Source organism: Mizuhopecten yessoensis, unplaced genomic scaffold (assembly GCF_002113885.1).
Source record: "Mizuhopecten yessoensis strain PY_sf001 unplaced genomic scaffold, ASM211388v2 scaffold11173, whole genome shotgun sequence".
Taxonomy (NCBI): domain Eukaryota; kingdom Metazoa; phylum Mollusca; class Bivalvia; order Pectinida; family Pectinidae; genus Mizuhopecten; species Mizuhopecten yessoensis.
In genome coordinates, this window is record NW_018408916.1 from 1,203,849 (window position 1) to 1,218,944 (window position 15,096).

The window sequence follows — 15,096 nt, forward strand, 5'->3', positions numbered from 1 at the left end:
CTGACCACTACCGCACAAGGCTAGCAACTGAAGCTGACCAATACCAACACCCCTCTAAGACATAATTGCTGATTGGTCAATACGCCAACAGCCCAGCTCATTTACATATTATACACTACATATATACTACTGCTAAACATCGCTACACAACATAAGTGTAAAACAACTTAATTACTACTAGGCGACTATAGCTTTATCTATAAGCAGAATAAAATAAACTTAAAATAAATGGGAGATGAAAAAGGGCTGATCAAAATAGTTCTGCATAAACAATAATTTAATTAAAATTAAATTATCATTATAATTTATGGATTAGTTTGGTTTGGCATGGTTAAGTATTGTTCATCGTCCTATCAACAGCTATGGTCATTTAAGGACGGCCTCCCCTGTGTGCAAGAGCCAAAAAAAGTTTATTTAAAAAAAAAAGATTATTACACATTTTCAAAACTTGAACTACGTTTTGTTTGTTTTGTCGTCATGCTGTTGCTAGGACATTCACCGGAAATTTAACTTTTTCTAGCGAAAACGTGCTGTCCTCTCTACTGTACTGCCCCATGTATACAGACAGAAAATTTGCTGTATCATTTTTATTTGTACATTGAGTTTCTGCATATATATATTTACCATGAATCAACTTTTACATTCCTTAACCCTTTCACCACTGTATACCATAATGGTATCATCCAGATCAATGCATGGTACGTAGAGTCTACTAAAGTAACATAGGGGTGAAAGGGTTAAAGGGACCCATTAAAAGCGTGCAGCTGATGAGAACACACTGGATACTTACCACTGGTTTGACCATGGGAGATACTTTTGCAGTCACACCAACACCATTAGGAACAGGTCTAGCTGATCCACCTGACAGAGAACTGCCACCCCTTGGACCTGGTTGGGGAGGGGGTTCACCATGGATACCATTGGCAACCACCAGGGAATTCCCAGGTTTTGGCGAGGTATTGCCTCTTACGGATAAAGAGGAACCAACTTTCTGGAGAAGAAAATAACAAAACATGACTTCCATTTCTTACATTTACTCAACACTTTGGGATACATGAATTCAGTTCATAGAGTATCAATTCAGAATTCAAACATTAAGCTAATATGTCTTCATGCATATCTTAATATGAAACATGCAAGATTTAATGTTTCAGACTTGCTTTTCAAAATGAAGGCACTCAAATTTGAAATATTATTGGTATGCCAGCATCAGAGTATTTTTGCCTTCTGTGTCATTGTTACACAATATCTCAAATAAATAAATTCACAAACTCAGATACATGAAATTATCAACTCCACTGCCAACTGTTGTCTCACAGTTAAGTTGTGACCTACCTGGTTCATTGCCAGGGAGGAGCCCAGATTGAGTGAAGATTTCTGCAAGTTTGAGGACATGAAGGATCCAAACATATTGCCTTTGGTAATGTCCTGAATGAAGAAAGGAAAACAAAGCAATCAATATCAAGGCCCCTTTCGCGTATCCAGTTTAACCAGAGCTGAAATGGTTGAAACTGGAAAGTAAATGACAGGCATAGATCTGAACCGAGGCTGACCTCAGGAATATTCAGGACGTGTAGATTATTAAGGGGTCTCGACCTACCTGACCGAAACTTAAATGCTGACCATTAATTGCTAGTTTGCGTCATTTCTTTCTAAAACAATGTCAAGCCACATGTCGTTTTTAAGATACGTGGACACGTGAAAGAAAAGCATAATATTCTTGATACATCGTTATTTATCCTCAGAAACTGTGCATCTTTTTAGCTCTGCCTATAGAACGGTCTAAGTGCGTCGTTTATCTTCGAATATTTCTGCGCCACCTGAACCGTTTCAACCGGGATACGCGAATGCAACACATGTATAGGGGGGAACTTTGGCAGCAAAAAATTGACAATTTCATGAGTACTCATAAAATTTGGTAATTTAAAATTTAGGAATTGATGGTATGACCAAGTTTTTTCTTAAATTTATGTACACAGTTGCATGTAATTCTTACTGAGTGTCATATTGTATATATGTTTAAATGAGTACAGCCCATTTGATATGCTCAAAGGCCCTGAAGAAAAAAACCAAGTTAGATAAGGAAAATATTTTGTCACATTTCACTTCGCTGATGTGAAGTCCAACAATTCAAATTTTGGCAATCTACAACTGAATGCACAAATAAATGCACAACTAAATCATGGTAATTTTTCTGAAATGAAAATTTCATAAAGTATGAATGATATTACTAATCTGGATATATCTCAAATTGACTCCAAGTCAAGTTTCTGTTTCCTGGTGTCAGATGTCATAATCCGTTTACCGTGCGTAATATTCCCTTTAACGTTTTTCATGGTCTCTACAACTTCAGCATTACAATCTTTCAAAAAATGTGTAATTATGATATTATAACTTTATAATATAATCCAATTAACTCAAAATAAAGTCATTCAAACACTGAAAGGCTATGGAGCTAATTATATGTGTCTCTGCAGAGTAACACACAATATGGTGTACTTCCTGGGATGATCACCTATAAACCGTAAAATCTGTTTGAAAAGGATTGAATTCCAAGTGGGCTAATATAGGATACATACATTGGTGTCAATCTGTCCAGTTTTCATGGCGATCTTCAGGGCTTTGGCCTGTTGAATAGCATCCTCCATTCGAGCTTGGTGCATCGCGAACAGATGACGTCTGGTGAAAGTAATGAGAGACGAATAAGTTTGATAACAAGTCAAGTTTGATGTATCCCTCTTTAAGCATCTGAACTCGCACCTGTAGATACTGAGCTAAATTATAATATATACTAAGTATGCAGCCTTGAACTCTATCCATGACATACAAACCCCACAAAGTCATTGCCCATCTGACAACGAGGAGAGTTAAGATTGTTGACTATTTAACTACTGCACAAAAATCAAACCCCATAAATATGTCTCGGGAACAAAACCCCCGACCCCTCTGTAGTACTGACTTACTTTTCCTGTGTAGCTATCGCCGACCACTCTGTAGTACTGACTTACTTTTCCCGTGTAGCTATCGCCGACATTGACATCCTTCCTTTGATTGAGAAGAAGAAAGTCTCCTCTCTCGTTCCTGTGAAGAAGTTTATCAGACTTGCCTGTGTAAAATAGAAATAAATCAAAACTATTTTTTCTTGAACGTTAATAGTTAAGAGAAGAAAACTTGCAAATCTTACAGAGTGACAACTTAATGCAAAAAAGGTAAGAGAAAAAACTTTAGCCTAAGGTGATCTGTAATGTTCATATTTCTTAATTAAACTTCGAACCATTTGACTTTTTCTGACAGATTTTGATATAACCATGAATGTAAACTGTTATAGAGAAGGCTATAGAGATATATACCTGGACAGACTTGTTGCTGTTATAGAGAAGGCTATATATATATATATATACCTGGGCAGACTTGTTGCTGTTATAGAGAAGGCTATAGATATATATATAACTGGACAGACTTGTTGCTGTTATAGAGAAGGCTATAGATATGTATATACCTGGACAGACTTGTTGCTGTTATAGAGAAGACTATATATATATATATACCTGGACAGACATGTTGCTGTTATAGAGAAGGCTATAGAGATATATATACCTCGACAGACTTGTTGCTGTTATAGAGAAGGCTATAGATATATACCTGGACAGACTTGTTGCTGTTATAGAGAAGACTATATATATATATATACCTGGACAGACATGTTGCTGTTATAGAGAAGGCTATAGAGATATATATACCTCGACAGACTTGTTGCTGTTATAGAGAAGGCTATAGATATATACCTGGACAGACTTATTGCTGTTATAGAGAAGGCTATAGATATATACCTGGACAGACTTGTTGCTGTTATAGAGAAGGCTATAGAGATATATATACCTGGATAGACTTGGTGCTATTATAGAGAAGGCTATAGATATATATATACCTGGACAGACTTGTTGCTGTTATAGAGAAGGCTATATATATATATATATACCTGGACAGACTTGTTGCTGTTATAGAGAAGGCTATAGATATATACCTGGTTAGACTTATTGCTGTTATAGAGAAGGCTATAGAGATATATATACCTGGATAGACTTGTTGCTGTTATAGAGAAGGCTATAGATATATACATACCTGTACAGACTCGTTGCCGTTATAGAGAAGGTTGGCCATGAAGACCAGCACCTCCCTAACCACATCGTCCTGAGGGCGTGACAAGTGGTCGAGCACACTGGAGACAGCTCCACAGTTGTCCAGTGCATCCTGGACCTGGTCAATCACACGCAGTTGTCTGTAACAAAAAGAAGGCATGTGACAGGCCAAACTGTGATCTAAACAGAGAACCTCTCATCCCTAAACCTAGATATATGGTCACTGAAAATCAACCCAATCTAGATCAGCACATCACTGCTTCCTCAAGTTTGAAGCCATTACCCCTAAGGACATGGCTATATATAACTCATGTTCGAGTGTCTTGACAAGCACAAACAATATCTGTTGCAAGATTTGTAATAGCTTCTTGTTTTATTTGATCTAATATGGTTTTATTTGTTCGCAAATTTCACAGAAATTGATACACATGTTCAGGATGTAATTTGAGAAATATTTCTCATCCCATTTAGAGAGGAGCATCAGGTCATGCTCATCTACATTGTTGATAACTTGCTTTCTTTAACCTTTCATTGCATTGAGGACTTGTGCTCAAAAATAAGCCAAAGAGCTAACCTGTTTCATCAATGTTTTGTCAGAACCAAGGTAAATTCTTTAAAAAAACTTCTGTATTCAGATTACAAAATTTCCTTGGTAAGCTTTGTGCCATGTTGGCTTCAAATCAGCTCAGTGAATCGAAAATGACTCGTTCTATCAAATACCATGGCAGCCATTTTGGATATCATTCCGCACCAAGGAACAGTTAAAACTTGGCAAGGACAAATAAAAGGACGAGTCCTGTATACCAAGCATAGAAAGTATACAGAAGTATTTAAAATAAAATAAATATTTTTTAATAACTTACCTTGGTTCCGACAAAAAATATGTCTCAACCAATCGAACAACAATGTAGCCATCTTACTTTTTCTTTTAGCAATATAAATGTGTGATTTTTAATTTGTGTCGACTTTGAATCTTTGCACTGATAATACGATAATCAAGTTTACATACGGATACATCGCAGCCACCCTCATCACTCATGTGTTCTTGTGTATATGACCGAGCTAGTTTTAGCTGATACACACCAAGTGTAAAATTTCGCTCTGTCATACACCATTTCATCATAAAAAGGTGTCAATATTTTTTTTTTAAATTTGATTAAAAAGTAGTTCTCATTAGCATTATCATAGTGAATGAATGTTGTCTGTTGGCAGCTAGGAGGTGACGGGTCCTTACTTTCTGTGTTCGGACGAGTTCTGTTCCCAGCCTTCAGGAAGTTTACAGATCTCATTGAAGATGAGTCCTCGGAGAAGCTGCAGCGTCTTGATGTCCAGGTTCACCTGATCCAACTTCTCTTTCTCACTCAGGTTGGTCAGGCTTGACGAGATTCTACCAAAATTCAAAATTACATCACAATTTGTGAGATATGAATATTTGGTCTTGTTCATTGTACTTCAGCTCTTAAATGTATCATTTGTCATGGGGGAAAAATCCAATTACTTCTTTAAGCTTTCAAGTTTGATAAATCAATTGCTTAATTTATATAATCTACACTTAAGGTTACGTAAGAGCCAAAGGAAGAGGAATGACATCAAGATCTCAATATATTAGAAATCTTGTAATATAATATGGTATATATTTTATATTGTAATTAATTATTACTTCATTATCACTTATATACATATGGTAGGTATTAGGTTTTGTTATACATGTTTTGTATTTGCATATGTTGTCTGGTGTGAAAGATGGCGCAAGGACCTTTAATGAATCTGCCTGTGTATGTGACATGTACTTACCTGTGTGTGCATGTGAGTGAGTGAGTTGTTATGACACCTGACTAAGGACGGGCCATATGATTGGTCAGGAAGAATGCCTCAGTTTACCTTAATGTAAAGGCTTATTTGGCCAACTTGGGCACTCCACTCCTCATGACCAGCTGACATGAACCATGTAGTTTGAATTTGGAAAAAGTCAAAAGTCTTCGGCTGGTAAGTTTTCATTCTATTTGTTTAATAGGTTTTTTGTACATCTAATATAACAGAAAATGTAAGGAATATACCATTTTTTTGTAATTCAATTGTGGCTATGTAATTTTATCTTTTTCTATCAAACAGTAATTGACATTTTGTCATTGAACAATTTCAAGGTCAAAGTGAAATTGAGTATGTAAAAATATTAGTCTTTTTGTTATTTAACTTTCTATGAATTGGCATCAAAATCACAATGGTCAAATTGTTTATCAGGTAAATTTATATTATTTTAGTGTAAAGCTCTTGCTGGTTGGACTTGAAATTGTACTTGTCATTGAGAGGAATTGTGGGGAAACCTCCACACCATAGCTGTGGGGTGAGTGTTCAATGAGTCTAGAATGCTTTAATGTGTATGTTACTATATTTTTATCTATAGAATGTATCTGGAATTTTAAAAGTGTGTATGAGTAATTTGCAATAGTAAAAGTATAATAGGATTGATAGTACACTGTAATGCTATTTATGTAATTTATGTAACGAATGAATTTATAACCTTTTGGAAAAGATAACTGAATACATACATTCAAGTTAAAGATTTAGAAATTAGTATTTAAAAAAATTATGTACATTTGATAGGGTAAAATAGCATTTGTCGATAGAGTTATTTCCCTTATGTATGTTATATATGCAAGTATGTGAGGTATGTTCGGTTGCATGTAAGATTTATATGTGAATGTATTTGTTTTGTCAACAGGGTTTTTATAATGGAATAATAGATGCATCCAAAGACTAAACCGGATCTGATTTGTGACTGTGATCCCCGGTAACAGTAATATATTGTTCTAAATGCATAAATTACATCAATGAATGTGTTCTCAACACTTGAGTTACTTACGCCATCATTTTGACGAGTTTACTTGCTAAGGAATACTTCTCACGCGGTGTTTTGGCTTGTCTGTTAATGAAACACTCTAGATGTTCCTGGAACTCCCTACCTAGAGGGAGCTCTTCATCTCCTCCAACCTCAGAATATGCTGAAATATATCAAAGCTAGGGCAATACAGAACACTACATTATAGCATCTGTAGAGTCTTTATTAATTACAGTTTTTGTGATATTTTCAATCAACATGTTTTTTCTTCACTTGAGAAGAAAGCATGAGCGCCTGTAGTGTTTCTGCATGTTGTTTTATACTTCTATTTCAGGGGAATGCACTCTAAACACGTACACAGAGGAACAACAAGTGATGGTCACATGATGTGATCACTCTTACCTCACAATATACCAAAAAATGTTTTCACTTGTGGAAATATAACTATGCCATATGTGTGAAATATATAGAGGATATTACATGAGTTTCCATTTCGTATGCAAATTAATATAAAAAAATGTTGTACTATAAGGTTTTCCATGAAACATAATCCAATTCAGTATTCTTACATGATGGGAGGCAAGTTTTTATCGAAGGCCACATGTGTTAAGTTAACCTAGGAGTCTGGATATCGGATAATCTTAACTTCTCCCACCATATTAAAAAAGTTGTGTCAAAAAGTATGCAAATGCTTAGAGTTTTAAAAACATTCATGCAAACCTTTTCAAAACGTATAAGTAATAATTAAGGTCATTGTATATAAGTTTAGTCAGAAGTCAATTGGAGTATTGCAGCAAGATTTGGTCACTGCACCAAACTACTTTTATATGCCAGCTGGAATCAGTACAAAGAAAGTGTTTAAATTGTTTGTGCTTTAAGGCAAATTTTGATTTCCATAGCCATTCTTATTCTGATATATATGTAAACATTTTAATCTGCCTTCTTTGGAAAGGAGACGACAATATCTGGATATTTGCTTCCTTTTTAAATGTATTCATGGGCTGTTCGACTGTTCGTTTTTAGTCGAAAAGATTGGTATTTTAGTTCAGAGAAAATTTCTACGTTCTGCTAGTATTTTACAATCTAGTTGTCCACATAGTAGGATTATGTCCGAAAATTTAGCACTATTCATCGTGCAGTAAGAACTTCAAACAGAAATGCCCGTGAGGATGAGACTTATCAATATGTTTCAAAATATGAGAAAGACATACGTCCATCTGAGGGGAATCCGATCTGTGCTTGTACAGTGTTACTGCCTCCGTAGGCCTTTTTCATGTTCATGGAGAAGTCATTGAGTTGATCGTTGATTTCGTTCTCTCCCTCATAGTAATCGTCATACGTCTGTAATACCAAGAATTTATATATAGAACTTAATCATATCATCTATGATATTGACGAGGGGCCACTTAAAAAGGCTTTTACTATATATGTAAAATCAAACTTAGCACGAGAAGTTCAAAAGGATGTTTTTATTTCCTTTTTTCGTTAAAAAAAAGTGTTTTTCATGTTCACTTCAACTTTAAACCTTCCCCAAAAGAAAAAGACATATCAATATAAAACAGATAGAAACTGTCTTACAACAGAAACAAAATGTGTTTCTTTATCTCAGATATATAACTTACCTTTTTACTGTCACTGCGGACATCTTGTTGAACCTTCCCATTACCTATCTGTTCTTGGAATTCTTGAATTTCCTATTAAACATTATGTATCAAGCTTAGTTTACATTTTTTCGTGATACATACTCATTAAATGACGTCCATTTTATGCATAAATTTGTTCTTGAGAAATATCGGTTCAATTTAAAATGATTCTACCATATTTCTGAGTGCCAATTATGCTTATACATTTGTAGCTTAATTAACTATAGTTTTCTAGTTTTGTCCTGGTTTCATTTTTCACCTTGAACAAGAGGTCTGGCTCAACAGAGGATTAAACGATTTTAACCGAGGTCAGATACTCACAGATACCAACACCTCAAATCAGAGAACAGGTTCAGTACAGTGCAACTATAATTTTGTGAAGAGTGCATGGTCGCGGATAAAACGGGGTGAACATAATAAGATTAACAGTCCCCCTAGAAACACGTCCCCCGGTGACACGGAGACCAAGAGGGTGCTTACTCTGGAGACAATGAGGGAGGTTTTTGCTGGTGACTTACTGAGAAGGGAAGAGTAGAGGCCGACATCAGGGTAGTCATACAGGCATTGAGTTTCTTGTATTGTCCCTCATCACTGATGAGAGGTCCAATCACACTGCTGAAGTCCTGCAAGGTTAAGACATTGATCACTATATTGTAAAGCACGGACAAATGGCATTGTGAAAACCATGAAAGTTATGAAATCTCTTGCTTCAGCCATAGCAGTAATGACAAAGACAGTCAAAGAAATTCTTGCTTCAGACATAGTAATAATGATGATTTAGTCACTAAAACTCTTGAATCATGAGGCAATGATATCAACAGATTTCACAAACACTGGCACAGTACTTTGCAAAGGAATATATTTCACCTATAGCAACATCACCGAGTAATGAAAACTGATAGTAGACGTAGTGGCATTTTTGAAACTTATATCACAAATAATATGTCCAAGAGAAGAATTTCATGAATGTCTGAGTACCCTAGGAAAATGGCTGCCATGGAAACGGATTTGACAAACAGTCACCTACTATTACTTGAAAAAGGAATACATTTTAAAACCGGTGACACTTGAAATTATTTAGTGTCTAAATGAAACTGTTATGTTCTGCACTGACCTTGAAGTTTCGTGTAAGGACATCCATGTTCTGTGGTTCAGTCGGGAACATAGCCGGGTCAGGCTGAAAGTAGTTCTTACAGAAGATCTACGGAGTAAACAGCATTGTGTGCATCACTGTTAACAGCTTCGAAATCACTTTATTATTAAGTTCATTGAAAACCTAATATACACTGTAATGTGAAATATTCATGCATGTATATTTTCTCAATTCACAATGCATTGAAAATATGCAGAAACATCACTAATACAGGAAGTTTAGATTAAAATATTGATATACAATAACAAAGTATTGTGGCAGGTTTTAGTTGTACATGGGATTAAGGTCGCCTACTAGCTTCGAGCTAGACGGAATTTCCCTTTAGCTCAGTGGTAGAGCGTCCGACTAGGAACCTGGAAATCGTGGGTTCAATCCCCGGTGGAAGCACATGTACACTATTCTCTTTCCTGTTACAAATGGTGTTTGTGGCCCTATCTGTAGTGACAGGGAGTTAGAACCTTGGTTGTGGTGTTCAAGGGCAAACACATTTAAAAAGGGGGGAGTAGGTAGTGTGGCAGGTTTTAATTGTACATAGGATTAAGGTCGCCTACTAGCTTCAAGCTAGAGGGAACTTCCCTTTAGCTCAGTGGTAGAGCGTCCGACTAGGAACCTGGAGTTCGAGTGTTTGATCCCCGGTGGAAGCACACTATTCTCTTTCCATTTACAGTTTCAACTATAGTCTTTCACTGCTGTTTAAATTACGATAGAAAAGTATTTGAATTGTGTGCTTGGGGAGGTATTCAAACTGTTTGGGAATGAGGTGAGGTTTTGTATTTTATAAGGAGGTAAGTCTTTGAAATGCACATCTAGGATTTAAGAAATTACCTGTAGGAAAGGCATGACAGCATCAAACAGGTAGTGCATACTGCCCTGTATAATCTCCTGTCTCGATATCTGTTTGGTACTGAAACAATATACAAACAATAGTCATCTCTCTGTATAATCTCCTGTCTCAATATCTGTTTGGTACTGAAACAATATACAAACAGGTAGTGCATACTGCCCTGTATAATCTCCTTTCTCAGTATCTGTTTGGTACTGAAACAATATACAAACAATAGTCATCTCCCTGTTCACCGTCCTTTACATATTATGTGCATTTGTTTCCAGTTGGCCCCAATTGAGAAATTAACTAATTGTGAAAACTACGTGATTTTTAGCCAGGAAAAACAACCTCATTTTGAACCAATTGCATTGACATAAGTCTCAAATGTTTCTAAGACTTACACCCTTGGGGGCGGCTTCTTGACCAGTTGTTTGGCACTCTTTGGGTTTTCTCGGCTGAAGTCAGTAACAGACTTGAGAGTTTTGTTGAGGGTCTCTATATAGTTCCACATGGTTCTGTGTAAGTAAAAGTTGTTTAGATTATTAATATGTGAAATAATATACAGACGGTTTCCTGTGTCACAACAATAATCAACCAAAACATTACTTCTGTCAGACTTTAAAATTTCGTATGTATATTGGAACATTAATTAAACTTAGACTCCAATGCACTACAAGCTCAATAACCCAGTAACTTTTCATTTCTTTTTGTTCCCAGCAAAAGGGACAATGCATTGTCAGTGGGCTAAACAATTTGTACAGATAAAAATGCATGTGTTTGCAATATACATTATACGTAGCCTGATGCCTATATCCTTTTTTTTTAGATTAAATTTTAGCGACAATTTTTTTTTTCTTTTCTGGAGAGTGTCCTATTCCTGATATTTTGGAAAACAATTTATTTGACTTAAATTGATAAGGAGCAGCCCGGCTTACTTGTCGTGGGGTAGGTCTCCTGCTCCACTCTCGATCATGCCACCAGCGGAGTTGAGGTACACCCACAAGATGAAGCGCAGGAAAGGCCTCTTGAGGTTGTCACTCACTTTGGGGTTGTTCAGAATTCTCATCAGCTCTGGGATCTGGAAGATTGTCTGACAGATGGACTCGATGAACTGGTTTTCCCCCTAGACGTCAATGTAAAGGAAATGAATCACAAACCTATGACAGACAAATTTGTATACTTCAATTGCTTCAATTACCGGCAAATTCGTATGTTACTCATAGCACACTGTGATACGTATACACTCATATTGTAATCATTGCTTCAATAACAGGCAAAATTATGTTTAATACCCATAGCACACTAGGATATATTCATACTGTAATCAATACCCAAGAAAACCCACATGGTCAATACAATCCTATAAACAGGTTTCTGTGAGTGTGAGAAGGTTAACATTACTGACCTCAGCACACGTGGCCAGCATGTCCATCATGGCCACCAGGTACTGCAGGTCCTTGTGACCATTGTCCATCAGGATCTTCTCCCTGTCAAAAGGTCAATTACATCATCAAGGTCAAAGATTATTACTACTGAAATTACGATCGTTATTACAAAAGGACTATATCCACTAAGGGTTGTTTTTGGCCCCGCACCTCATCCCTTTATACTTATACCAATGAAAAGTGCAAAGTTAAGAACAAACAAATTCAGTAAAACTTCAAATGTTTATTTGTGTTTGTCCTTAGCAACATGCCATTGCAATTTTACAACACAAAAATATGTGTCAATTTTTGTTATCACAGGAACGACAAAATCCGGATAATGTGGTCGCGTTGACTATCTGTAGTCATCCCTCATTTGTGTTTCTGTCCAAGTTCCACTTTTTGAGATAGTTTTTTCAATCTTAAGATATGAGTCAGTCGTGCTCCAAAACAAAATTTAAGGAGCTGATTTGTATTCCGTAAAGGAAATCAAAACTAAAATATCTTTGAAGCAAAACTGTGCTCCAACTTAATTCTGATGTTGCACACATACATTTCGGTTGTTTTTGCGGAAATCTTGTACATGCACCTCAATAAACCACCCCAATTTTATATTCAAAACAATATAATTCAAATCAAAGGTTATTTTCAGAACAATAATGCATCTTTATTGCTATTTCAAATTATACTTCAAATCATATAAATGTAAAGTTTGTAAAATCATGAATGTCAGAATAGTGGGGCAGATAACAGGGCATACCACATTTGGTCCTTTACAGCTTCAAGTTCAAAGAGGAAAGCTACTGTGAGTCCAGGTATATTGCAAGACATGAAATATTCCTCAGCAGTTAACTTTGGTTGTTTGATTTTTAGGAACCAAGTAACAACTTTCACAGTAGGAGTGAACCTACAGTTCAACTTCTTAAGCAAAGCCACAAATATAAATATAGCGAAAGAACTATTTATGCATAGGAAACATTCAATGGAATTGTTACGACTGGAGAGAAACCAAACCAACACAGATTTTCTGTACAAGCCAGAAGGAGTTCACAAGTTCAGTGCGCTACCTTGCGGATTCCTCCTGGTCTATGACGTAGGCCACGTCAGCCCTGAACTGCATGAAGTACTGCATGACAAAACCTTGGTTACGTTTGATCGGCAGGTCCAACTCCTCCACTTTGACGACAGCATTGAGAAGGTCAAGGAACTGGGGAACAGTTTCTTTACAACGAGCCACCATAGACATGATATTCTGTACCTGTCGTCCTGTGATCTTCATACAGGTCTTGGTGTTCCCCACAAACAGCTGGAAACACAAACCATCTGTCAGATTATATCACTGAACCAGTGGTGTTATAGAACCTACATGTTTGTATGTTCTCTAGAAGCCAATAATGGGAGTAGAAACTTTGGAACTAAGGCTACATTTGCGTATCCCGGTTGAAACGGTACGTGTGGCGCAGAAATATTCCACGATAAACGAACGCACTTGGACCGTTCTATAGGCAAAGCTAAAAATGCACAGTTTCAGAGAATAAATAACAATGCATCAAAAATGTTATGCCCTTCTTTCATGCGTCCACTGAATTACATAACGTATCTTAAAAACTACACGTGTCTTGACATTGTTTTAGAAAGAAATAATGCAAACTAGCAATAGTCAGCATTTTAGTTTCGGTCAGGTACGTCTGGACCCCTCAATCTACACGCGCCAAATTTGTCTGAGGTCAGCCCCGGTCCAGATCTGTGCCTGTCGTTTTCTTTACAGGTTCAACCGTTTCAACCGGATACACGAATGTACCCCAAGTCAGATTGACTGAAGATCGTCCAGAATTAATTTATATCGGTGAAATGTAAACATTTCAAATAAAAGTATTGCTAAGAATTAACTAGAAACAAAAGTGTGGTAAGAAAGGTCTGAAAAAAGTTTGGAGCACAACAAATACAATACAATACTTGTGATATTATTGTGATTATATAGCCGACATTTTCAGTATCGTGTAATAATTAAGTCATGAAGTTCTCTGTAAAAGATATCTGTTCATTAAAATGTCCTGGGAAGGGCAATTCAAAAACAGTATTATTAGGTATATATTAGTAAGATGGATCTGAGCTTTTCTATTGACTTACGCTTGCTTAATTTTATTCCTACATTTAAAGTGTCCATTTCAGAGCTAATTAAAACTTAGATATAGGTTTGTTTACCTCGGCTATACAATCGGCCAGCTCCACTTCTACTCCTTGAACTTTCAACAGAAGGTCCAGTCGGTCAAACAGTCTGTTCTGTACCAGTTTGTTCAAACGTGACATTAACTTCAGCAGTGTAAAGGTCTTCCTGAAAATCTTCCTCTGCCCAGTATACTGGTCCTATACAACAAATTAATAAAAGACTCAGAAATGGGATACTCGATCAGACTGCAGAATTAATTCATGGATAATTTATTTATTCTGCGATAATCCCAGGGGGTCAACATATATAGTAACTGACTCAATTGATAAGTGTTGAGGTTATTAGCATTTCTACTGAAATCTCATAGATTAGGGTAGACTAAGCACTAACAGGCATATGCTTATTGCGGTGGGTAAATTAACAAATTCAATGGTTAGCAATAAAATATTTGAAATCAAGTAAAATTTTCTGATGATCTAAGAAATTGAAATTGCACAGGTCCATATTTCTTTATATACATATGGCATGTACTACACTAGACAAAAGCTATATATGGTGGACAAACAAGTTTCCATCACCTATACTTTCTTATCTAACATTCAATGAAGTGCCACTTTGCCTTAAGTACTAATGACAGATCCGACCTATAGCAAACATAGGTTACTGTATGCAATACCTACCATGAGCTTGGTGTCGATTTTCTGAGTGAGTATGGTGAAGCACAGCTCAATGATTCCTGTCAGATTAAAAATACCACCAAATTAAAACCTTATCATCAAAATTCCATGTATTTATACATGCTAATGGGTTTATTTCATGAAAACTTTGCATAGTTTTTGTTACCTAGTACTCCACAAAAAACAAGCCATTTGGATTGATATGTCTTGTTGCCTATACCCCCC

General features: G+C 36.3%; 1 protein-coding gene across 1 annotated transcript in view; it reads right to left on the bottom strand.

The window, feature by feature from the left end:
• LOC110467456 overlaps window positions 1-15,096 on the bottom strand; it is a 77,183-nt gene that overhangs the window by 20,548 nt on the left and 41,539 nt on the right. Inside the window, exons 34-51 of the mRNA XM_021524637.1 lie at window positions 14,875-14,930; window positions 14,230-14,391; window positions 13,092-13,330; window positions 12,006-12,087; window positions 11,536-11,723; window positions 11,002-11,115; window positions 10,600-10,678; window positions 9,736-9,822; window positions 9,140-9,244; window positions 8,601-8,672; window positions 8,190-8,319; window positions 7,003-7,141; window positions 5,374-5,526; window positions 4,123-4,279; window positions 3,009-3,106; window positions 2,580-2,679; window positions 1,336-1,428; window positions 791-991 (exon numbers count right to left, since the gene is read on the bottom strand). Of these exons, the coding sequence (XP_021380312.1) occupies window positions 791-991; window positions 1,336-1,428; window positions 2,580-2,679; window positions 3,009-3,106; window positions 4,123-4,279; window positions 5,374-5,526; window positions 7,003-7,141; window positions 8,190-8,319; window positions 8,601-8,672; window positions 9,140-9,244; window positions 9,736-9,822; window positions 10,600-10,678; window positions 11,002-11,115; window positions 11,536-11,723; window positions 12,006-12,087; window positions 13,092-13,330; window positions 14,230-14,391; window positions 14,875-14,930 (2,255 nt within the window). The remainder of the gene's footprint in view (window positions 1-790; window positions 992-1,335; window positions 1,429-2,579; window positions 2,680-3,008; window positions 3,107-4,122; window positions 4,280-5,373; window positions 5,527-7,002; window positions 7,142-8,189; window positions 8,320-8,600; window positions 8,673-9,139; window positions 9,245-9,735; window positions 9,823-10,599; window positions 10,679-11,001; window positions 11,116-11,535; window positions 11,724-12,005; window positions 12,088-13,091; window positions 13,331-14,229; window positions 14,392-14,874; window positions 14,931-15,096) is intronic.